Below are 25,450 nucleotides of genomic sequence, written 5' to 3'. Positions count from 1 at the left end.
TCAGGAATGGAAGCTCTGATTTAAATCATCCTTTCCTAGTATTTTATGCCACCTCTTAATTCTTCTCAGATTTTCACCAGCAGAAAAATGACACCATGTTGCTTTGGAGACATCTGTTCTTGTATCATGACGTTGCCTCACAATGAACAACAGCAGAATTTCGTGTGTGTTGGAGGGAGCACATCCTTGAGCAGAGTTAGCTGTTAGGAAGTGTAACATACCCTCAGCGACACCTTTACACAGACTTCTCTCTCTTCTGATGTTCAGACACAAACCCACCTTGGATTAGAGCAATTCTTTATTTCAAGGCAGGGGGACTGAGCATATCATGACAAGGTGCGAAGAGCTGGTTTGGAGCATTAAAACTTTTGGTTTAGCTGTGACCACACATTTTTATACTGCTACAGCAGAGGATGCCACTTTGCAAGTGCAAGGGGACAAGGGGAAGAATAATCTTTGTCTTCAACATAAGGATTTATTTCACCACTTCTCATACCAGAGAAGTGGTGAAAATTTCTCAAATCAGAGAAGTGGTGAAAAATTGAAACTTCTCAAACCAGAGAAGTTTTTCTGTGATGCAAACACTGGCAGACAAATTCACTTTCCTCCAACCAATTCACAAATGAGAACTGAACCATTTAATATTTGATTTACTAACCATTTATTCATGCAATATCCATGGAAGCAAATCCTAGAGGTGGAATGCAAGAAAAGCTGTATTTCAATGCAGAATGTTTAGTTTTTAGTATAATCTTGAAAATAAACTTAAGTGGAGACTTTTACTTTTTACTACCTCAATTTTGGCAATATAGCTGAGAGTGTTATTAAAGAAATTTGCTATACAGTTGTTTACATCTTGTATTGCAGTGAAATTTTAATAGTATGTGGATTGCTTTTGCATTGCCATGTTTTGGGATTATAGAGTTTTGGATTCGTCTAAACATCTTCATGGATTTCCTTAGAGTCAGTTACTGACTCCTTTTCAGGACACCCCATCACAGCAACAAATAGCCAATTTACACTGGTACTCAACAGATTGTCCTACTTGTGTTACTAAACAGGTCCAGCCAAAAAACCAGACTGCAGTTGTTCTAAATGAGAAAAATCTATGCCATCGATATAGTGAAATAAAAAGGTACACTTTATTTCACTACACAAAAAATACAGAGCAAATTATAAAGTAGTATTTTATTAGGTGATAATTTGAAAATCCTACAAAAAATATTTCTTCCATGCATCAATGACAAAAGATTGAGCAGTGAGCATTTTAAGACTCGTGAGAACCAATTTGGGACTCTCTTTATATTTTTATACCCTAAAAATATACAAAATCTTTGCAAAAATACATCAAGCAATTATTCATCATTTCTTCCATTTAATACATTGGGAAGAGGAGGAAATACTTCAGGTTGAACTGATCTCTATAGAAAATTTATTTAAAAAACAGCAGAAACACACAGGTACTGAACATGGGCTCAGCTTTAAACATATGAGCACTGGCTCCTGTAATCAGTAGCTGAGGTACATAAACAGTCTGCTGGAGTCACCACTGGCTTCACAGGCCTGAATTTCAACACAAGCTTTAGATGCTGTAATTGACTGCAGCTATCAAGTACAGCACTTTGAAGAACTAAATAAGCATTTTGTAGTGCAAAGCCCACTAAGCTTTTTTCAAAGACAATTCAAGCAGGGTCTAGATCAAATTCAGATTACTGAAATGATATGTCAACTATTTAAGTATATTAATATTTTAATAACTATTTAATCTCATTAATACTATCAAAAGATCAAATAAAAATGATTAGCCAATATTTAACAAGTGTTTAATTTTAAAGCTGAAAGGCACTGTAGTGTATGGGTGACATATTTTCTAGGCAGCACACCATCTCTTAAAATCTTGGTATAAATAGATTTTAGATTATTTTCTTATCCTTAATTTTACAGGCTCTGTTCTGCCTACTAAATCTGAGTAAGTCCTCTTTCTCTCCCATATCAGAAGTGCAAATATCTTCCAATACCTTGAAACTATTAGTCTTTTACTGTCAACCTCATCTGCATCAAAACTGGACTTCTAAATAAAATTGTCTTCAAATTTTTACTATGTCTTACTTTTACAAGAGCTCCAGTCTCACCAAAGCTCCTCTCTAGTGTGTATAAGTAACACTATTATAGATGGCTCAAACATATTGGGAGACAAAAATCAAGTGAAAAAAGAATTTAGTGACAGGGAGTAGCACTGAAATACTTTTGTTCAAGAGGTATTTCAAATGAATTTATTACACACTCTAAGAATCACTTAATCCAATAATAGTATAGGCAAGTTTTTACAAGTATTTCCTTCTTTAGTTGCTTTTAGGGGGTAAGCATTAAATGAGAAAGGAATTTTTGTGTATTTACCAGTTCAGCTTTCTCCTCCACACACTGTAAAAGCTCAGATGCAGAGATATCCTACAACTGAGTAACCTGAAAGAAAATCCTCACAAGCTTTTCACAGCTGGGCCATGTAATTCCTGTTGTTTCAGTGCAGCCAGTTAGATACACTCCACTGAAGCAGCACATACTTAATCTGCATACTCTGGAAGTTAGTGCTCAAGTTTGGATAATGTTATAGTATTTGCTTTTTCCCTGAAATTCTAGATTTTTAACACATTTCTTGCCACTTATACTTTGCAAGGAGCACCAAATGGACATATACAGATTTTAAAAACCACTGCAATTTAAGTTATATACTTGGAATGTATTTTAGCAGTACAGATTATTTAGTGTATGTTTGTATATAAGGCTATATACAGGTACATTAAATAGGTCTGTGCTGAGTTCTAATATGTTAACATGTTTTAGTGATATTTCATATCACCATACATTTCATACATACCACATTATGTGTGTTTTTCAGGTCCTGACCTTCATTAAAATGCCATTTATTAAAAAGAAATTCCCTCAAATGATAAAAATTTAAAATGGACAGTAATTATATCTGTACTTTGCTGCAGATGTCCAACCTACTTACTATTAATTTTGAGCATGCTGAGAACAGTTAATACTGAAGGACAAAATACAAGTTTTAGCTGCTTAAAACTAATCTTACTCTCATTTCATTTATATTGATGTTGATTCATGACATCAGTGAAACAGTTATTCAACCAAAAATCAGAGTGGCATAGGATGAGAAAATCTGTGCCATTTCTGTGCAATAAATGTAACAGGCAGGTAAATTAAGGTCTTAAGGGAGACAGCAAATATTTTACCAGACCTGCTCCAAACTGATAAATGCACTTAAGATACAAAAGAGGGAATAGTCTTAATTTAGGTGTTCTCTCAAAGAGACAAGCACTTTCCTAATAAACACTCCCTGGAAAGCAGCTGAAATCCTGAACAAATGCTGGTACAGCCTGTGTGCTAGCGACATAAAAGTGAAAAAGGAAAATTAGTAAGTGATGCCAGGTTGTGGGAGCTGCTGTTCTCAGAGACATCCCCTTGCTCAAAAGCCCAGAGCAGTCAGGCCTTGTCTGCTCTGAGCTGCAGCACGCAGGAGGTGGGCTGGTGCTGTATGAAGTGCTTAAGGGTATTAATGTGAAAAGCAACCCTGCACTGATTTAAATTCACTACAGCTATCAAATGCAGTGTTTGTAAGTAATTTTATGAGAAATTAAAATCCATTTCTTGAGGACAGTGCAAAGATGCAAATAATAATGCATTAAAAATATTTTCAGGCGATATATTTTCTCTTTAACCCTCACTCATCTGTAAATCTCTCCACCTAAAATAAGGATTAGCCTTTCTTCTCAAATATCATTGGCCTGGCTTAAAAGTAGCTGCAAGAGACTCTACAATCTAGGTAATAGCCAAGCCCCTGAGTATAATAAAATGTAAAATATAAAATTAGTTACTCCATAAAATACAGTAGTATATTCCTGTATTTGGCACTTCTTATATAGTATCAAAATACATGCTGTTATAAGTGCCAGGACAAAATGACCTCATTTTAAGAGGCAAAATATGTGACAAATAAAATGCTTTAATTTATAAAACCATTAATAAGGAAATCGAGCTGAGCAGACAGGAGGTAGGTACTTCAGATATAATTCATGTCATTTTGGATCACAAATCTAATTAGATATGGTCTTCCAGGGAAGATTCTAGAAATATGAGAAGTCCTGGAGTTATTCAGAGCCTAAATCAGGAGTCAAAGTAACAAAGCAACTTGAAAATCATTCAGCATTTAAAACCTATAGTAGGTAAATATATATGGGAGTGACCTACACAGGAGTCTGAGCTGAAAGGGAACTATTCTTCAGTCTCTGGTAAATCATCAGGCAGCAACATCAGCTCAGCTCCCCCAGCCTGGGTGCAGCACTGTCTGCAGAAACCACCCAGAGTGGCTGGTTTCACCTCAGCTGAGGTACCTGCCCCCAGGTCAGGGTTACACAGCAGGCAGTCTCCAACCTCAATACCAGCAACATGTCACACTGACAGAAACACTGGCTCCAATTGTTGAAATTCCATTAGAAAAGCAAAAAACAATCTCCCAGATACAGAAACAACAGAAAACACCAACACAAAATAAAACTCAAATTACTAAATAAAACACAAGAACACAAATGGAAAAAAACACACACAGGTCCTTTCTAGAGTCAGGTCAGTAAGAACATACAGTCATTATGCCTAGCTTCTCTTTGAAAAAAATAGTTCAAAACCATACAAATTACTCATGCTTACGTATGGCAAAACTAAATGTTTTCCACATAGACAAAGTGTCCAGTTCTTCATTTTCACAAGAAAATGCCAAAGACAAATTTGTCCAAGCCACGTGCATAACAATAGGCTTGGTTCAACCAGACACCAGTAATCCAAGAAGAAATATACATGCCCTCTTCTACTGCCATCAGTCCTGTACCTCAGACAGAGGAGTTTACAGCCTGAGGAGATAAGTTATGTACAAAGGGTAATCTGACGTCTCCCATGGATCACAAGCAGAAGAAACCTGGGGAAGGTTGAACACTTGGAACTTCTCAGGCCTGGGAAGTTTAACTATCTGGTGCTCTGATGCATGCTGCTGATGTCTCTTCTGGCAGAGCAAGCAACCTCAGAGAGCATGATAACAGGAGACTGCAAATGCAGCATTTTTCATAGTCGTTAGATAGATGGATTTGTAAACTGTGTGAGACAGTGTGATCAAATGGCTATATTGGAATCATAAATCTACTTCCAGTCCTGTTCCTATTGTATTTGTGTAAATCAAGAACCTAGAAAATAAATCTGGTGTGGAAAACTTAATATTTTGACATTTATTAGTAGATATGAGGTGATTCAAACTTGTTCTTGGGTTTGTTGATAACCCTTTTTAGGGTTATCAAAGAAAAGACCAAATATCTTAAGGCTAGCTATTTTTCAGTAAAATGAGAGCTAATATTGAGCAGGTTTTTAAAGGCCTAACAGTTACACAGTTAAATTACGCATATATCTTCAATGCTGCATTTATCAATTTTAATATCTCCTGGCCAAGGGACAGAAAGAAAAATTGCATAGATTTTATTGCTAAGGATATAGTTCAAATAATGTCTAACCCATTTCCAATTATTTTCTTCTGTCAGAAACCATCTGTGGAATACACCTTTGGAGTCCAATTAAAAAAAAAAAATCTCAATTTCTATTTTATTACTCCTGAACTATTCTGCATTTTGCAAGAAATATTTCCATACCTGAATAACTGTTTCTGAAGAAATACTCTTCACAAATCTCTAGTCAGATTTTCATATAGAAAGAGGGGAGAGAATAAAAGATTGTCAGAGTATTTCCTAAGAAATATTCCATTGACACCAGCTGGCATAATTTCAAATACATTTGGCTACTGGCTTACTTGTCTTGTTACAATGTCTCCAGCTGTTGAGTTTTTCACTGAAAGAAGTAAATGGAACTATAAAATTACTACTTTTAAATTTTTTGGCAGAATTCTAGAAAGGTATAGCAATATTTCATTTCTTAAATTATTTCTTTACCTGAGACTGATAATTCTGCTCTTGATACAATTTGATAACACAGGGTATACATTTAACCCATCTACAGAGAATTACTAAAGTGCATAAGGATTCCAAGATGTCTCTTGGGGATATTAGAGTTTAGCCTAAACTGGCACAAGACCTGTATCAGACAGATTTTTAAAACACCTAAGGCAACAGTTTCAACTTTTCACTATCTATCTACCTTTGGATGCAAGGAAAAGCAATTCCCACTGAAACACTTCATGATGAGCCAAAAGAGTTCAGCAAGAAAAACCTGCTTTAAGTAAAAGGCTTAAAAAGAAAAAAAGGGGAAAAAAAAAAAAAAAGAAAAAAGAAAAAAAAAAAGAAAAAAAAACCTACTCTAAGGAGTAATTTAACTCATATTCTAGAAAGTTTTAAAATACATGCTGACATCCAAGTGTGGGTACCAAGTGTGCGTTCAGACTGCTGCAGATTTTTGTGTTACCTGGGAGCCCCCTGCTGGGACTCTGTCGAGAGAAAACAAGAAAGGAGAAGGGTTTTTTGTCGAAGGTGTGTCACTGATGTTTCAGTAATATTTAATTATGCTATATATACTATGTTAATGCAGCCTTATTTAATTTCTTTTAAGCAAATTACTAAAAGGAGAACTCTGCATAGCAGATGCATAAACTTAGTATTAGTTAAATATTCAAAATACTTTAAAATATCCCTTATTCTCAGAATTCATGATGATGATTCAAATGGGCAGCCTATCTGCTAAATATAATGAAATCAAACTGGTGGAAGGTCTGTGTGGTTATCATTAAAGAACATATAAACAGAATTAGGTTTATTCCATTTGATTAACACATACCCCCCCCCCCCCCCCCCCCCCCAAAAAAAAAAAAAAAAAAAAAAAAGCCCAAAACCACAGATATTTCAGAACTGCAAGAAGAGTAAAATACCAAAAATAATAGTTGTTTACCCAAACCAACAAATTTCAGGCTTAAGTACATGTTAGAACAATTGCTGTAACTCACAGATCATCAGTATTTTCTTTCCTGAAAAACTCATCTAAAATATTTCAACCCATACTGTAGTTGCTACCTCCTCCATTCTGCCAGGTACAGCCATTCAGAGCTCTGTGTAATTAAACTGCCTGTGTTATAAACAGCAGCCTCTTCCTCTTTTGTACCCATATCATTTCACTCTTGTGGTTGTGGATGATACAGACATAAGGCTTAGTTTCCAGATTAATCTTTGAGGATATTTTGAAGGTCTCCCTATAAGCTGGAAATATTTTCTCCATGGCAATGGAAGTTTCTATCTTTTGTGAGCATTGAGGTGATGGCTGTTTGATATATATGTATGAGCTTTCACTCACTAGTGATCTTTTATTCCATTTTTAATTCCTTTTTTTCTGTTATTTCCTAATGGCAAAATGTCAGGCTTATGTTTAAGATGCCAGTGAAAATATCAAAGCATTTTCTTAAGAAAAAATCAAAGGCCTGCATGCTCACAAGATTATAAGTAAATCTGCCTGAATACTGCACAGTGCTGTTCAGGACTTTTTGCTTTCACAGGGAATAGCTCAATCTTCTGCTATACTCAGTCACCTGTAGGAAATTTTATCAGTATAAGCAAATTATTTGCTAAATTGAAGAGCTATTAACATACTCAAAGAGAAAATTATGACCACAGCAAGAGGAGTTCAAAGATCAAAGGAAAAAACTTATCGCAGTTCTCAGTATTCCAGGTATGCACTTATTTTGTGTAAAGGTAACAATAAGTAACTTGTATATGTAAATATTTTCGCTTCCAAAGCATCCTTAAATTAGATGCAGGAAGAATGCATGAAACTACTAGAAGATGCAATATATGAACTTTAAAATGCAACATTTCCAAATCCATTTTTAAACCCTTCTCCTGTAAAGGTTTCAAACTCCATCCTTGGATACAAAAATAAGGTGTTCATTGAAGGAAAAGAAATCATTCTGTGAAACCACTGGACACTAAACCTTAGCAGTAATATGTTACTTAGATACTAGACTTGAGAATAATAGTAAAAAATATACAGGATGGGAAGTATAGGGATGAGAGTTTAAAACCCCTACAGGTTGACACAATGCCTTTCATACTTTTCTACATTTTTTAGTTTATCTTGATGAAAGAATGCCCGTTTAATTTATTGTGACTTACATCATCAAAACTGTTCAGAGAAGAACTTCTGAACTATGAAATTTAGCAGAAAATATGACACAGTAGTCAAGTAGCAATGCCATACTGTATTAGCCTCTTGTCTTGTGAGAAGGTTAAAAAAAAAAAGAAAAAAAAGTAAAATTGCCCAGCTACCTCTTGGGACTCAAGAAGCCATGCAACACAGAAAGGTTATGATGAAACAACACAAAGCAAGAATTTAACACCATAAACAACCTGGTTTTTATCTAAAAATTCTCCTTAACTACGCAGACAACATAAGCAGAAAAGTTGGTCAGTTTTATAAGCTTCAGTCTTAATTCAGTATTTTAACATTATGATAAAGAGCATCTCTGTCAACTAAGGAGATTTTTACTTGTTCTGTCCCTATAAACATTGCATAAATAATGGCACAATAGCATTAGAAAGAGTCTATTGTACTGTGCTCACAGTTAAAGGTAGCAGAAACAGGCACAACAACAGATACTGACTGTGAGGAATTACACGTCAACTACTTGTAGAAATCAAATGCACATATGTTGCTAGGAGAGAACAAAAGCCTGCAGAGTCTGAGCCTGCAGAATATCAAAGATCACGGAATATTCTGAGTTGGAAGGGACCCACAATGATCATCAAAGTCCAACTCCTGGCCTTGCACAAGTCAGCCCCAAAATCACACCCTGTGCCTGAGAGCACTGTCCAACTGCTTCTTGAACTCTGTCAAGCTTACTGCTCTGAGATTACTCAGGACAGGAGGAAAAAAGCATCTGTTCCCCCCGCCCCACAAAAAAAATCCCAAAACAAAAGAAAAAATCCAAACAAACCAAAACCAAACAAATAAAAAAAAATGAAACATGAAACAAAACCAAAAAAAAACAAACCTGAAACCACCAGTTGTTCTGCCCAAGCACATCCTGAATCCTTCCAAACCAGGCTGCATATAGAAGGTATCGCCTTGTTTCTGCTCCTGCCAAAGAAGCGTGTCTGAGTATGCTGGTGTCTAATTTTGTTTTATTTTGAAATAAGCAACAACAAAACAAACAACCCAAAAGGTGACCGTACCAATGACGCTAACATCACTGCTGCCATCTAGCAGACTTGTATTCTCTCCTGAGCAAGGTGTTTTGGTCAGTGGGTATTATCTGCACCTTTCTAGCATTTTAGTCACTTTTAGAAGGTTTGCATGCAGACATTGAAAAAGTTACAGATTTATCAACTTGTTTTTTTACATTCAAACCAGACTGAAAACCAGTTATTTGACCTTATTTCTCTCTTGAGCCTTCCTTTATGCTAAGCACTTCCCATCTGGCTTGCTCTTTTTCTTTTTATCTTGCAACATACTTGCACTGTCAAACTAAATTACTATTTGCAGTAAATTTCAGCTCCAAATCTAAGGCACTTTTTATTGAAGTATCTTGGTTGCCCTGGTATGGTTATAGGCCTCTTGGGATTTATATTGTAAAATTTATTTTCATTGGTTTATAGCTGTGCAGTAAAAATTCTCATTGCACTGAAATTTGGCTTAGAAGCATAAAATACACAGGTTTTTTTTAATATTTAAAAGGTTTTACACTGTAAAATTGTAGTGATATTTTATTATTATTCTTGATATTTACAAACATCTTCATTCTTCCCCCAGTCATCTTCACTCTACTCTGAACTATTTCTGATGCACTACATTGAACAGAATAATGGTCTTCCATTATCTTTAAAAAGTACATATCTGGCTAAAGGTTTTGATTTTAGAAAATCTAACTAAATTCTAACTCAGTCAGAGCAACATGTTTTCTCACAGACCTTTTGTGTCGCCATCTCTCTCCTCATCTCCTCCATGCACGAGCTCTCCCATTCCGATTGCCTCCTATTGCCACTGCTCTGCTGGAGCTTCAGCTTCTCCCCTTGGAAAAGGCAGAAGCCAGCAAGTCAGCTTGTCTGCATTTTGGGTAATTTCCCCACCCTGTCCCTACTTCGTCATGGTACTAAGCAGCTATTTTAACTATGTAACTATGTAGCTGAAGCAGAGTTATGGCAGCTGAAAGCCTGTTCATTAAGGGTTTAAGCAAAAAATTATTAATTTACTGACAATTACTTGGAGTGCCAAGGTAAATCTCCCAAGATAACTGAAATGTGATGTCCCCTTCCCCAAAATATTTTCATGCCCACAGCACTCTAATTGAAAATTATGTAACCTTTGATACACTCCTACTTTGCACTGACTGTAGAAGTCGATGTTTTCTGTGAAAAAAACACAGGGGAAATAAATTGATCTGCAGCTCTGGCAGCAAATCTTTTTAAACAACTGCCAAGCAGGATATAAAATACAAAAGCACGGTGTTCCCATAAGCATTCAGTAGCACCTGCCTAACACACCTGATAGCATCTATTTGCATTCAGAAGTGAGGTTAAAGGTGGGAATGATACCACCAGCTTACATTTTACAACAAAAATCAGAGTAAGGAACAGAGAATTCTGCTTGAAGACATCACTTGCTGCAGGCAGTTCTTAGGCAGTATTGTCCTATAGATCACAACACTATTATCACAGGGTGCTGCGTCTGAATGCCTTCATCACAAAACACATATGCTCCAGGTTCTGCAAGAGATTTCTGAACCTGGAATACTTAAAGGAGGATCAGCAGTGACCTTTTCCAGTAAACAACCTTTCATCATTCATACAAACAAACACACCAACAACAACAACAACAAAAGGAAGAAACTGCAACTGCAACTGTAAGGGAGCGGGGAAGAATAAACAGCAAATGAATAACAGGTTTCAAATTCACAGTCAGCTCAGTCTAGCAGAAGAGCATTTGATCATTGCATAGCTTTGTAGGCACAAAACAGGTGTGATAAACTGGTGCTTGGGACATGTTAAAGAATACTAATTGAAGCAAAGTAAAATGACCACAACAGCAAGGCCAGGCACATGCTTACCTCAATCAGCACATCCTGCATCACACCCAGTAACTGGGCATATAAAGACACCATCACAAACCATTCTTTCTCTCCTCCATGAGTGTCACACTGTGCTCCGTGGCTTGCCCCTGCCTGAGACTGAAGGTATACCTCAGGATTAGGCCCTGCTGCTGAGATAGACAGGAAACATGCTTTCAAAATAGAGTTTTGACTCTTCCAGGACTTTGGTTTCAGACAAAACTCAGGCAGCTTACCAGCAATTCACTGATGGTGAATATTCCCACTGACATGGGAATAATTTGACAAAATTCATTGTGTGGGAGCACTGCCTTCATCTGTTCTTCATCATCATTACTCTCTTCTGATATGGTGCTATTTAACTATCTTTAGGGCCTGGCATGGAGCCCAGCTAATGAACTGATTCAAGAACAATAGTCAGTTCAGGCAAATTCTGCCTCATTTGTCTTGGCTGCTGTTGAATTGATACAACCAGGGGGAAATAAGAATGGGATAAGAAGTGTCTCAGAGGACCTATAGGACAACATGGCAGCCCAGGCAGACAGCTCAGTAGCTTTTGGGGAGAGCATATGAGAATGAAAAGAGCAATAAGAGCAGTCATGTTTTCATTAAGTTGTTATTTTTTTAGCATTCTTATTTCAAGCCAATGCCGTTGATTGATTTGACACCCTGCAGATTAACTTTTCATGCCTGTCTTTTGCTTGATAACAGACATTTGTATTTACACCTCAGAGAAAACCCAGTATTCCTCCTCTACATTTGACAAGTCTATTCACTCTCAGGAATGTTACTAGCTACAGAGGGGAAGACAAACCCAGAATGATTTCTCCAGGTCTCAGCACAAGTCCATGACCATTATTATGCTACAGCACTATTCAGTGCTACTATTAGTTATTTCTTCTTCTAGTTTTTTTTCAGTACTTTGTTGTGGTTTTGTTGGGTGGTGTTGTCACTGACCACTGCAGCTCTTTTTATCTTAAAAGCAATGTTTCAGCCCTTGAAAGGCATTGCAGGCTTTCACCATGTGTCCTTTTCTGGCTGCAGCTATACTAGCTCAAGACCTTGATACCCAAGGCAACTGGTGTTATTGCTGAGCTGCTCACATTTTGTTCAAGGCACAACGTGGGCAACTAAAGGGATAAAGATAAAGGAGAGGCAAATCAAGCAAACTCTGACAAGTTTAGGTTATTGATAAAATACAATAGAAAGCCCATAGTCTGACCCATTTTTCCCTGCCTAATCTTTGTGCAACTTAAGTATAACAGGTCACTTTACCTAATATACAAAGGTCCTTGAGCTCCGTGTTTCTCTTTACACATCTTCCTCAAGGTCCTTTTTATTTTGTCATGATTATTCAACTCTATTATTTCTCTGAGCAAGATCAAAAGGAAGTGTGTGTTTTACTTTTTATGCTAAATTATACAAAAGCTTTCCTTATAAACTTATCTCAAAGTATACAGTCTATAGCAGTGACCTAGCAGTTGACAGCTTGCCATCCTAGAGTCACAAATATATGTCTTACTGGGAAAATTAGCTAAAATATAATAGTTTTCCAATAAAAAAAATGTTTTCACATGCATTCATATCTAAAATTATGAACCCAATATTACAAATTTTCTCTCAGCTCCTAATGAGATCTGTGAAAGCATTATTATTTAATCACCTTTTGGCCCTTGGCAATTTTCCTAATACTCATAACTCCCTTTTTTTTTTTTAGTAGACTTTAATGGAATTTGACCAGACAAGCAACACACAGGCTGTTGAACACAGATTTCCCAAGTGCACACAACATTATATAAAATACCCAATACCAAACTAATAACGCTGATGCTCACTGTACACCCTACAAGTGGGCTGCTCCAGGCAGTAGAAGTTTGGCACATTTCCAGGTGCAGAGATGACATTTCTTCCAGGGTCAAGCACTCAGGCTGTGCTTGGAAATTTATGGTGCCAGCAGGTATGATAACTGTAAACCTTGTACATGGCTCGGACAGAGAAGAAAATCGCAGATTAACTGTACATTTTTTTTCTGCCTTCCCCTATTCCTTCAGTAACTCTCCTTACTAGACATCCCCACTCAATCTTAAATATCAAGATTCTTCCAGTTTCAGAAAAATTAAACCAATTACACCAGGGATATGGATCTGGATTCTTTTTTTCCATGGGGACTAAGTTCCCTATACCAGTGAAGTTAAATTAACACTGATTTAATAAAAGTAATTTTTTACCTGGAATATGAAAGTCTACTTCCAGCATGTACTAGAGCCCTAGCACCTGCAGTGGTTAAGAGAAGCATTGTTCTTTTTTATTTGATTTGAAGATTTCATTTAGCTTTTAAGGAAAAAAATAGTCCATCCCAGTTCATATCCTCATGTACATTTATAATTTATGCTCTGTTGACTGATAGAAAAAGAACAAACATATTAAAATTTGATACCTGACCTCCAAAACATTTCACAATAGAATTTGCATTGTTTAGCTCCCATCATCTTCACACTTAATTATTATTGCTGTCTTAAATATTGCATTTATTTCTTGTCTAAGAATTGAGGATCAGCTTTTTGACAGCATATGGAGGAAATTATCTAAGTACTGAACCATAAATCTACTTCCTCTATTCATTCTGAACTTTAACTGCTCATTTATGATTTAATTCAAAATACTAAGCTTTAACATTTATTCCTACAAAACCTGCTGCTCTGCAGGGAAATCTCTGACAGTATTATTTAAGGAAGTCAGTTTTGCAAGTACTGGACATCAGTTGATTGGGTTTTTTTATTTCATTTAATCTTATATTTGTAAGTATAAGATATTCAGAGAGTAAGCCATCAAAGTAAAAGCTAAGCAGTGGATCAAATAACTTGAACCCCAAGCCACAATTTTAAAAAATTAAATCAGTTGATTTTGCTTTTATGCAAATGCTATTTATCTTGCCTGTTGGCAGTTCAGACTTCATTCCATCTTGGAATGTCTGAGTACTGACATGAGTGAAATTAAGTAGCATAATAAAATATCTCCACCCTAACTGCTTGTCTTCTTTGCATAATCCCATTTTTAGCATTTGCAGCCAAATTATTCTAAAGAATGTAAGGACAGTAGATTAAAAGACACTGTACAAACAAAATAAATTAGCCCAAACATCTGAACTTAAAATGTATTTTAAGAATTGGAAGCCTAGAAGAAACACATCCTACTTTGAGCTATAAATAGTTCTGCTTCAAGTGTAGGATTAATCCTCCACTTAAACATTTACAGAGCCTCATGATATTCTGCCTTTGCCACAAACTTGTGCTGAGGGCCTTTCAGGTCTAATCCTCTTGAACACAGATTTATTGGAGCATTGCCCTATCTTCAGAATATTGCAATCTCCTTCCTGCCATTGCACCGCTGTATTCTGCATTTGAATGTCTTTATTTTTAAGCTCCTGGTGCATATGCAAGCCATCAGTTACTCTCTCCACCCAGAGAGAGTGCAACCACTAACAGGTCTGGGATTTATTTACTCTATTTATAACAAAATACTTGATTTTTTTTTCATCAAGACAACAATTACTATGATTTCATCTGGGTTTAATTTATCTGTTTAAATAAGTTTTGTGGTTATCCAGAGCATAATGCCATTAACAATTTTACACAGCTGAGCTCTATCAAGAGTGAGAAACAAGCTTAAAAGGCAGATTTATGAACTACAGGTAATGAAGGTTGCTGAATCCTGAAGCACTCCTGCAGTTACACGTAGCTATTTTCATGGAAACCTAAGATTCCCAATAAAGTTTAAGCACCTCCAGCTTTAGGGGGGACCATATTGTGTTGGCAGGCTGGTAGAGAAGACAGTACATTTGTCAGAATTACAGTGTCAGGGGAGAAGATTATGTAGAATATTTAAATTTCAGATACAAACAATTGCATTAATTACTACTTCACTATCAATTTGCATTGATGATGTAAAGAATAGCTAATTGCTATTGCTTATGTAGCTTATGTAAAATATGCAAAACTGCAGAAGTGTGAATACCCTGCCATTAGGAATAACTGGTCATTCAAACTCTGGTTATCACAAATGAGTGCTTAAGATGACTTAAAAATCATTGTCAAATATATTAGCAAAAGCAGGTTTAATATAAATTTGTATAACTTCACAAAGTGCTATGGAAAGGTTTACTAGGTTTAGTAAGTTTACTTTCTACACAGACTAAGCATACATATAAAATTGGATTAGGATCAGTTTAGAATTTGCACAGAGACCAGGAAGAAAAAAGTGTAAGGGTGCAAAAGAGGGTGCATGACTTATTATAGACCCAGGATGGCAACATTCATGCTATACTTGCTATAGTGTGTTTCAATCACTTCACACACAAACATCTACAGACACAATGTCTGTGTCTAAATAAATTTACAAAGATATACCTGTTAAAAATTACTCTCAAATCCAATGAAATACTAATGTTAAATACCTTGTCATTTCTCTGTGGGTGAGACTTGAGCCCTGAGAGGGAGTGGGGGTGTCAGTGTGGGTCCCACAGTGAGTTTTCAGTGACAATCCAGCAAGTACAGCAAAGCTCTGAGAGGTGTCCCTCTAAGAGAGAGGTGCATCCGCTGCAGTCCAGAAGAGCTCAAAGGGCAGCTCTTAGAGCAGCTGCTTAGAGGGACACAAAATTCATGGCTTTAGTCATTAGTGAGTTTCTATCCTGGCTGCAATCCAAGCTGGTAATTACTGGAGTTCTTAAAAACGATGGCACAGTTCCACTCAGGCTGCAATTCAGGTAAATAATGTTCCAAGGCTGTCAGAGGATGACTGAGTGTCTCTTGTTCCCCTCCTTGGGGAGGCAGCAGAAGTCCCTGGTACAGAGAGTCCCACCCCCACCTACAAGAATTTGTGGCATGGTACACTTCACCACTCAGCTCGTTGCCCAAAAGCCAAGGCCTGGTGGGAGTCCCTGAGATCATAGAGCAGCCTGAGGAGGTGGCAGGGGAGTGCTGCCTCACCACAGTGGTTCAGAAAACACTCTGCTTCATACACGTGAACTAAATCACCATAAAGGCTGATTTATTAATTGGGAACAAAGCATTTCCCTATTAAACCTTCAATAAAAAGCATTTAACTGTGACTAATGTCACTATATTGTTATGTGTGATCTTAAGCGTTATTAAGCAGGTGTCTGACAAATGAGTGTCTTCTCAGTGCCTCTCAGTGAGGTATAATTGATACATGGCTAATCTAAATGAGGTCCTACGGCAGCTGAAGACCTTTTTTATGGCAAATGTATTTCCATGGCAAATGCATGTTAAGACACATGCATTTCTATTTAATGTGACAGAATCAGCCTGAAAAAAGTATAAATGTACCATTTTCATGGTACTTTACACAGTATTCCAGAGTAGTTTCATGGGCTGATTCTTACGGATTTTGTAGACTTAGGAAATGCTGAAGCATGTCACAGTAATAAAGCATGTGGCATTTTTTTACTTTTTAAATTCTGACGGTTCAGTGACAGCAAGGATTTTCGCCCCAATACAGCATGTAAGTGCACTTGACTTTGAGCACATCAAAAGTAAAATCTCAAGATGTGCTCCTCTGGTATTCCTTAACATGGAACTGGAACAACAGGACCAAATCCAGATCAAGAAAAGAGGTTATCTGCCTATATCTGGTATAAATCTTTGGAGAGAGAAGGAGAGAGATAATAAAATTAGAAGCCAAGTTTGCCCATTCACAACTTCAAAAGTTTTACAAGCATTTAAGAACCCATCTATCACCAAAAAAAAAAAAAAAAAGGGCAAATGAAGGTGATAACTCACTTTTGTGAGTTTGAAAGCACTGATCTAATAGTCTTTCTCAAAGAGAGCTTTAAAATTTGGTCCCCATCCTCATGAAGACATTTAGCCTTCCTCCCATGCAGTCACAGACTTACCAGAAAATATTTTCTTAGATGTTCTTGTGATTTATGGTCTAACAAGGGAGAGGAACTGCCTTGCAAAAAGTCTCAGGCAATGGAGAATACCTTTAGGGACCAAATATCAACTCACATGCCCTCTAGAAGAAGTAAGGATCTGAAACATCCAGCCTGCAATCATAGTTACTCTCAATGTTCATGAAGTAACCACTGTATGATGTTACATTTCACTGTGTTTGATTGTCTCATGCCATTTTAAGAGGTGATGTACAATTATCATAGTTAATGATAAACTGATTATGGAAGTATAAAAATAATGAATGAGGCATTATCAGGTATTCCACAGCATGAATGAGAATACACCTACCTATCAGACAAAATTAAAACAGCAGTAAGTGACAACGAAATGGAAAAAAAAAAAAAGATATCAGCAATATAAAATATAAATAAAACAATTTGCTAAACGATTTGAAGATGTCTCAATTTAGAACATTTAAGAAAAGATGTCCAAGTGGAAATCTCACTGAATGTTCTTCAAAACACTGTACACTTTTTACACAGAAACTTTTGAGTCAATTCCTCTCTACAATATTCAGCATACAGTTATGCTTTATGCTGTAACTAGTACTGCATGCCAGGAATCCAAGTGCATACCATTCTATATTTAAACAAACAGAAAACCCATTATAGAAAATCTTGCCATCTCAAACAAGCAAAACGTGGTTTTCAAGTCTCATTGGGTTTTTTTCACCCTCCTCTTACAGGATCACAACAACAGCTGCTTGCATGATGGATCTACGCAGATATCCTCTGGATGAACAAAACTGCACGCTAGAAATTGAAAGTTGTAAGTTGAAAACTGGAGGGAAAGGGTTGGCCGAATGACAGCTGAGAATTGAACCACATTCATGGATTAGGCAAAACAGGAGCAAGTTGTTCAAATACTATGGGTTCTGTGAGCTTGCATACTGAACGTACTAAATGTGTTTCTGTAATACACAAACCAGAATGTGTTTCATTCACAATAGTGGTTGATCCAAGCTTGTAAGATGTCTTTCAAAATCTCTTGTCAAGGAAGGGAGGAGGGTATTTTTTGAAGATTAGCTCAGAGGACAGCAGTCAAGCATTGTCTATCTTCAGTGCCTAAGCACTGCTGAACCTGGATTAATTACATCACCTTAGCATATTCATCTCTAACATCAAGACTGACATCTGTCCCATGTGGTTGTGGCAGGATTGATCAATTGCTATTACCAAATCATTTGGAGGTTATAAAAGGAAAAAACTTGATCCTTCAGCACCAAGGTTAATAAGAGTTTTGTCACTGTCTTCCATGAGCATAGGAACACAGCATGCATTTACAAAGTTTTGTTATTGTCTCTTTATTTTATGGTGGTAGCTGTTAGAGAAGTTCCGGTGAAGTTTTTTGAAAATAATCTTTATTATGCTGGTCATGTAGCTTCCCTTTGCAGTGTTTCCCATCACTGACTACTGATCCCCCCAGTCACTTTCTGCTAGTTCAAAACTCAGTCCGAGTGTCACAATCCACCACTTTACAGTTGCTTATTAAGATACATGATTGTCTTCCCATACTTGGGCTTTGCAGTCCCCTCCCTATTTTTGGCACAAAACAATTTTCTTGCTTGCTGCTGCTTGGCTCATCTTCTGTCTTAAACTTATTAAGGCACGTAATGGATGCTTTTAGAGAATGAGTCAAATCTTGGTGTTCAAAATGTAGTGCTTAACCCTTCTCCTCAGTCACTTTTCCACCTGATTAGCAGAGGAAATGAATATCTATACAATACCACAGCAACCAAAATGGGTGATGATAGTGAAGTTGCCTTCATATTGAACACATACCTAATTTATTTTTGGGAGGTAGTTGATTTGAAGTCCCCAGATCAGTCATGATTGAAGATGATGAAAGTAGGTACGCATTTATCAGCTAGCTTCTATCAGCCCAAATAATGAAATTAGACTGACCCTTTACTGGTTTATACCTCTCTTTTCAGAAGCTTTCACATAAATGAAGCTTTGTAGGGATAAATGTTCAGTGAGAATGGATTTAGTACTACCACTGAGACCTCATCAAGAATCAAAATTAGCATCAGATGGAATAAGCAATTAAAATGTTAACACAATCAGGGATGAGAGAATACCATGTCATTCATGTGGCCAGTCACACATGCCCAAAAGAAAATTGCTTTTCAGACCTTTTGAACACTTGTATAAATAATTCATGTCTCCAGAGATACATATGTTGATATGTTAAGACTTGTTGAGCTGATCACAATTTGCAGCAGGTCAAAATTGGAGAGTCAATTTCTTGCCATGAGTATTTGGGTCAGTTCTACTAACAACTGAATGATCTTCCAAAAGCACAGATGTGATTACCTGCTATTGGAAGCCCACAAGTAGTAGATGTGTCAGGGGCACTGGCATCTTTGACAATTGTCCACCTAAAATATACCTTCTAATGCACCACAGTTCTTCTCATCTGCATGTCTAAAATACTTGAAAATTATTGATCATGTGTCCTGGGGTGCCCTATACCAGGACATCATATTTGGAAGAAGAGAGTTCTGAAGGCCAGGCTGCCTACTTCTTTCTTAGGCATTTGAGTACAAGTAAGCCACTTGTCCAGAGTACTCTGCACTCAGTAGTACCCACTAATCCCCTTGAGAGTAATGAGGGGACAGAATGAAATAGGGTGAATAAAGAGGTGATAACCATGACCACGGCTTCTCTGCTCAAGCAATGTGTGTTAGGCATGTGCCATTTGCTTCCATGACAGAGCCAGCTGATAAGACTCCCACCCTCAAGCTCTCCTTCCAGCTCCTGCATCACCCTTCAGCTATTGAGCCTCTGTTCTGTTTCTATCTTGCCAGTATACAAATGGTCACAGAGCTAGGTTGAAAATTAAACTGTTAATATTTTTTTTATATTTAAAAAAAATGTCTCTTTGATAGAAAGTCTTATCCACTGCAGTTGTAGGACAGACAGGAATTCAATAAACCCCAGGACAGAACTATTCCTTTAGTAAAAGGGCCAGGGAAGGTGGTGCTGTAGTCACTAAGCAAGTCTCTAAATCACTAAGCAAGTGTGCAATAGCGAGCACCATTTCTGACCACTAGACAGATACTGTGCAGTATGTGCACTGCCAAACCATTTTGAAAGCACTGCAAAGTGGGCTTGTTCATTTTTATACTGTGCACAGTTTTGTGGTTTAACCCAGGTGGCACCAGCTTGCAGAGCAGTACTTTGTACTGTGAGAGCTACAGCATTTACTTCATTCCTAAAGGTTGGCAGGCAAGTGGCTTCTCAGAGAGTCCTGGGGTGCTTCCCCATTTCTAAAACAAGCAAGATGGAGACTCATTTTCCCCTCCAAAACCTGAATGCTCCCCAATGCATCCACTGCAGCTGTGCAGCTTGCAGCACTGCCGCAGAGCCCCAGTGCTGAAGCACACACAACCTGGTTCTCTTTTGGGTTCCCATGAGTTTTTAAGGGTGACTTACCCCTGCCACAGAAGGAGCATGTTCCAGAGGAACCAGGAAGTCCCACAGATTAGTTTGTCAAAGAATAAATGAACATTGTACTACTTGTGAGCAGAAAGGCACTGAGTCATTTCAGCTCTTTGGGATACTGTGGTAATTAGCTGAAGACAGTCCCTGAAAACCTAAAGTGATAAGAATTGTTCCTTAATAATACTTAACAGTGAATAATTTCAGGCATTTCAAATAGCAGCAAAACAGCTGTGTGACACAGGGATGGAAAAGAGCACAAGGAACTAAACGCTGAACTATTATCAAACCTCTCCAGCAGCACAGCAAAGGCATGGATAATGCTTGCCTATATTGAGCCAGCAGATTATTTTCATGAAAAAATTGCATGTCCAGCTTTCCTAAAGCTATCTTACAGGACTGCAGAAGCTATGTATGCATGGCTGACAACAAGAGAAATGTATACATTTAGGAGGGGAGCATTTTAGCTGCACATGTTCCTTCACACACGTTTTTCACAGTTTTACCCAACCAGTTCTCCTTATTCCAAATTCTGCAGTGGAAGATGGGGAGACCATATCAGACATTTTACACCTGTTCCAGTGTCTAATACCATGATGGCCACTGGAAACGTCTGCGTACAGAATCAAGGGATTTTATAACTGGAACTGCTTCACCAGTGGAGCTGGGATCTGTAACAATCCATTTCTCACAGATTAGCATATACTGGGAAAGAGAAGACTTAATACTTGGATGGAGGTTACACAGACTGCTTGGCACTCTCACATGAGCTCTGATGGATGTCAGCTTGGCAATTTAAGATGTTAAATCCCCCAGCTGCTAGTTGTGCTGTATCAGGTAGCCTTTGGCAAGGGCTACAACTGCTGTGGCAGTTCAGAACTTGTGCCTTGGCACAAGTCCACTGTTCCTGGCAGCAGCCATCACAGGCTCTGGACTGGCATGGGTGCAGACACACAGCTGATAAAGGAGCAAGCAGAGGGAGGAGGCAAACAACCAGGGAGGGTAGCATCAAAATGCTACAATTATATCACCCAGAGGTTGTCTGTCAGAGACTCCTGACTGCGTACAGCTGCCCCACTCCAGCATCCTTCTTTAAAAGTGCTAATCTCACTGCACTACCTAGAGGGTAAGACAGAATACTGTTCTTGTTTTAATATTCTTTGTCCCTCTGAGGTTGCCAGTGTCACAGTAACAGCAGGATCTTGTGGAGTAAACTTGCACCTGGCTTTCACTCATCAGATAAAAATGTGTGCTGACAGCATCACTCTTACAACAAATTAAATCCCTATTTGGGGTTTTACTTACAGCATCTCACAAACTTCAGTGAAATGTGTTTCACTGTCACAGGAGATGGAGGGACCAGCTGTGCTCCAGTTTGGCAAAGTTATTTACTTACTGGCAAGCTACTATGTGTTTTACAACAGGTCTGAGCTGACTATCAAAACTGTCCCTTTGGACTGAAAAATCTGTGTCTCTATGACAACAGTTAATGCTGCAGCATGATTCAGGGATCAACACTGCATCACTGAACTGTGCATTAGCCTTGTCAGCTGCACCCTTAGAAACCATTTGAATGGGTGAACTGAACAAGCCCACAGAAATCAGAACAGAGATACCTGGGGAAAAGAGGAAGATTTATTCAGTTGGCTACAGTATAAGAAGTGGCAATTCTGTTTTAATTCCATTGTTTTTGTGGCTGTCCCTTCTTCATATAGAGATAGATCTAACATTAAAGAGATGCAATGCTTCTATGAAAGCACACCCAACTTAGAGTGATATTAAAGTAAATCAATAAAATGATCCACTTGAACCGCTACATAGTTTGTTGCCAGAAAAAAAACAACTGAGTTCATACCTAAACATTCATTACCACCTTTGTTGGCACACAGCCATCTGAGGGAATGAGATTTGAACAGATTTATCACAGCTCTCTGCTTGAGACAAGATTGCATTGATCCAGGGTATGACTGCATTTGAACTGCCAAGGATGGAAGAACCTACACCTCAAACAAATAGGCATTTTTTTTTCAGAGGTGAAAAACTTGTCTTAAATCCAAGCTTTCCCATGCAGCTTTTCCTTTGCCTGTCTGCAGGCACCAGATATCTAGTAATTTATTCATGCCTAGCAATAAAAATTCACTAATGAATATTGCTGTTCTTGTACCTGAGGCAGCAAGAGCTTTGAGCTGGATCCACTTATATATTTTCCCTAAAGTATCCAAAACCACTAAAAGGGCATCTGGTTTCATCCTGCTTCTCACCAAGCATATCAAATTGGTTCCACAGAAAGCATAATTTCTCCTTTCTCAAAGGAGCTTGCTGCTCAGAGTATTCTAAAAGCCAATTGCAAGGCCCTTCCCAATTAAAAAAATTTAAAAAAAAGTCTGGAAGCATGATGAACCCAATGCCTTTTTTAAGAGCTTCTATTTCTGATGTTCCTAAAGAGGGCAGCCCCCCAATACCAGTTGCTTAGGTTTTGCCACATCTGTAAATGAAGAGCTTCTCTCACTCACTCTCCTGCCAGATTGCCCCTGCTCTCCCATGAGACCTGTCAGCCATAAACCTTTTCTCTGAAATGTGTTGCTTCCCATGGGTCCTGTAAACCCTGGGGAAAAAAAAAAAAAAAAAAAAAAAAACCAACTTATTTTCTCCACTTTGACATGTGTCTGGTTGTTACAGCATAACACTGGGAATAAAAACTTTCTTCTGCTTCTTGCCAATTCCTTTAAGTATTCTAAAATACATGCTCAGCTTTAAATTTCTTATAAACTTGATGGACTTGGAGAAGAGAGAGAGGTTCCAAAACTCAGATCATTCAAACAGTGCATCTTTCTGAGATGTGATGCAATGCAAACCATGTGAATGAAAATCAGAAGGGTTCCTGCCTGCCCATCTTCACTTAATGTGCCTGCTGTAAGTGACAGGATGTTCTTAGCATGTCTTCCTATTGACAGCTTTCCCAGCTCACCAGTGTGCAGGTGAGTCTCCATCCATGCCTGTTGTACTCCCGTTGCCGCCCGTGCTGTGACATGCACAAATCACCTTATTTCACAAAGACTCTGCCCCTGAATCAAATGCCATATGCAAGCTCCCACAAAGCCTAACAAAAGAATAGGCAACAGCAGGACACAGAAAAGCACATTTTATCACAGCATACTCATAAAACAAGCAAGACAGTACCACACAAAATGGTACCATATACTGCCCACTGGGATAGCAAAGTGACTATTCTCTGGGCAACACATTTTGCAATTTGAAACTCACTTTATGATTTATTAAGGCATTTAGATAATAGAGCCTCGATTATCCCATATACCCTATGCAGAATATACACACTGAGCTTGTATCATTGCAAATGCACTCTAGGAAGGATCGCCCGTGGAGACTCCGCACACACACAGCAATCTGTGGATCCCCATTAACTTCTGACATGCCATCCTTCTGAGCTGCAGAGAGCATGCTGGCAGCAAAACAAGAGAGGTTTTAAAGTTACAGCATGAGCATCCACAGCAGTCAATTTAAACATCACAGGAACAGAAAGACTAGCACAGAGCTGTGAAGCTGAGCAAGTTGTTTTTTAGATACTTTGAGAGGCAGATTCACAAATAGCTTGTTGATATTGAAACTGAGAAATTAGCCAAGTAGGATTGCATGCTTCCTTTTTTTTTTCACATCAAAAGTTAAAATGTATTTTTGGCTCATTTTATGTCATTCCTTACCACTCATCTTTTAAGTCAGCTACTGAGCTAAAATAATTCATTCTTCACAGCACACTAGTGTTAAGCCACAGTGACTGCTCTGTTTCCACACTTTGGAAATATTTCTTTTCCCAGAGGACTATAAATCAGTTTTGTTACTTTCAGAATGTATTTTTACACTGCACACAAATTTGCAAGTTACTCAGATGCAGATAGTTTAGTCTATATGACTTTCACATTTTATTTTCAAAAAGATGGATAGCTTGTCTTTATATGGATGCATAGATCTTAATAGCAAATATTTGACATTCAACAATTCCAGAACATGAACATATAAAATTAGCAAACTTGGAATGTCTTAAGCACTTTTTTATTACACACAGAGGAATGCAGAGTTATTTTCACCAACTGCTCTTCCTGTTTAGTGTCATCTCAGTAATCTCAGAGGTCCCAATATGTGACCCAGGGTGTCCCTTGGCAACCACAGAGGACAGGAAAGCTGGATCTGAGTCACTTCCCAGCACAGCCTCATCAAGTCTCAGTCTTCAGCCTCTGAGACTCGTCAGGCCAGGGGAACGGCAAAAGGAAAAGCTTAGCTTGCTTTAAAAAAAATTTAAAGATTCATTTGGAGGAGGGGCTGACTTCTCCAGAAGCAGCTGTGCTCTTAGGTGAGTCTGTATTTCTGCAGTCAGAGCTGAAGGAAAAATAATCTCTGCACCTGGTAGTATAACAATCTTGGAAGAGCTGGTATACTGTGCTTTGAGACAATACAGTTGTTTTAGAATGTCACAGCCATAAGTATCATTTATATAATTCAAGACAGTGTGTCTTCTGCCAAGGTGTGAATTGCTGTATGAAAGAAAAACCCAGATCAAACTGGAAGATTCTGGTACTCATGGATTTGCTTCAGTTTGTGAAAATGAAGCCTTTCCCCCAGTGCATCTGTATTTACAGATATTATAAATCTTGAGAAATTATCTACTCAGTGCCTATCTCTTCTCTGTCTTGATCTATATGTATGGCTTCTTGCCACTGCAGTAATACAAATAACAAAACACAATGCCTCAAATCTCAGTGGGAAGATGACTTATCTAACCTGGGACAGTATTATTATGAAGTAGTTTTATTAAGTAACACAGTATACTCATGCAAGTCCTCCAGCTCTCAGGAAACTTCTCTGCAGAACAGAGAACAGAACTGAGCCCTTCAGATAAAACTCTGAATGCTTCCTCCATTAGCATTCTG

General features: G+C 37.9%; 1 protein-coding gene across 2 annotated transcripts in view; it reads left to right on the top strand.

Moving 5' to 3' along the window:
• GABRB1 (gamma-aminobutyric acid type A receptor subunit beta1) overlaps positions 1-25,450 on the top strand; it is a 109,175-nt gene that overhangs the window by 65,168 nt on the left and 18,557 nt on the right. For both annotated transcript variants that reach the window (XM_041402841.1, XM_041402840.1), the window contains exon 4: positions 17,750-17,832. In XM_041402841.1, coding sequence (XP_041258775.1) covers positions 17,750-17,832 — 83 coding nt within the window. The remainder of the gene's footprint in view (positions 1-17,749; positions 17,833-25,450) is intronic.

Source organism: Onychostruthus taczanowskii, unplaced genomic scaffold (assembly GCF_017590055.1).
Source record: "Onychostruthus taczanowskii isolate IOZ18803 unplaced genomic scaffold, ASM1759005v1 scaffold2, whole genome shotgun sequence".
Lineage (NCBI taxonomy): Eukaryota > Metazoa > Chordata > Aves > Passeriformes > Passeridae > Onychostruthus > Onychostruthus taczanowskii.
The sequence above is the reverse complement of the archived record's forward strand: the minus strand, read 5'-3'. Positions and strand labels throughout refer to the sequence as shown.